Source organism: Geospiza fortis, unplaced genomic scaffold (assembly GCF_000277835.1).
Source record: "Geospiza fortis unplaced genomic scaffold, GeoFor_1.0 scaffold145, whole genome shotgun sequence".
NCBI classification, from domain to species: Eukaryota; Metazoa; Chordata; class Aves; order Passeriformes; family Thraupidae; genus Geospiza; species Geospiza fortis.
In genome coordinates this window covers 1,637,172-1,637,823 of record NW_005054362.1, presented here as the reverse complement: position 1 = coordinate 1,637,823, position 652 = coordinate 1,637,172, and the positions used below count along the sequence as shown (strand labels likewise).

The window sequence follows — 652 nt, the reverse complement described above, 5'->3', positions numbered from 1 at the left end:
TTTTACAGATGCAACAGCTTTATTGGAATGAACAAGTGCAGGGAACCTTTAATTTGAACAACTGCTGGTTCAGTTACCACCCCTGAGGCGCAGGACAAGGTGCAGAGTTGACTCCTTCTGGATGTTGTAGTCAGACAGGGTACGGCCATCTTCCAGCTGCTTCCCTGCGAAGATCAGCCTCTGCTGGTCAGGAGGGATGCCTTCCTTGTCCTGGATCTTGGCCTTGACATTCTCAATGGTGTCACTGGGCTCGACCTCAAGGGTGATGGTCTTGCCAGTCAGGGTCTTCACAAAGATTTGCATCCCACCCCTGAGGCGCAGCACCAAGTGCAGAGTGGATTCTTTCTGGATGTTGTAGTCAGACAGGGTACGGCCATCTTCCAGCTGCTTCCCTGCGAAGATCAGCCTCTGCTGGTCAGGGGGAATGCCCTCCTTGTCTTGGATCTTGGCTTTGACATTCTCAATGGTGTCACTGGGCTCGACCTCAAGGGTGATGGTCTTGCCAGTCAGGGTCTTAACGAAGATCTGCATTTTTCCCTGGAAAAGGGAAAACCCGCCGTGCTTTAGGAACTGCTCTCCGTATCCGGGACTGCACCCCGTCCATGACGTCACAGTACAAGCCCCGCCCACAACCACAGAGAGCGTGGTCTCC

General features: G+C 53.5%; 1 protein-coding gene across 1 annotated transcript; it reads right to left on the bottom strand.

The window, feature by feature from the left end:
- Window positions 1-555, bottom strand: UBB (ubiquitin B). The gene has a single exon (XM_005423997.3). The coding sequence runs from the start codon at window positions 529-531 to the stop codon at window positions 70-72; it is 462 nt and encodes a 153-aa protein (XP_005424054.1). The 5' UTR covers window positions 532-555; the 3' UTR covers window positions 1-69.
- Between the last annotated feature and the right edge of the window lie 97 nt (window positions 556-652).

What these genes read in the sequence shown, in the direction of transcription:
- UBB (XM_005423997.3), bottom strand. Translation starts at nt 531, where the DNA reads ATGCAGATCTTCGTTAAGACCCTGACTGGCAAGACCATCACCCTTGAG.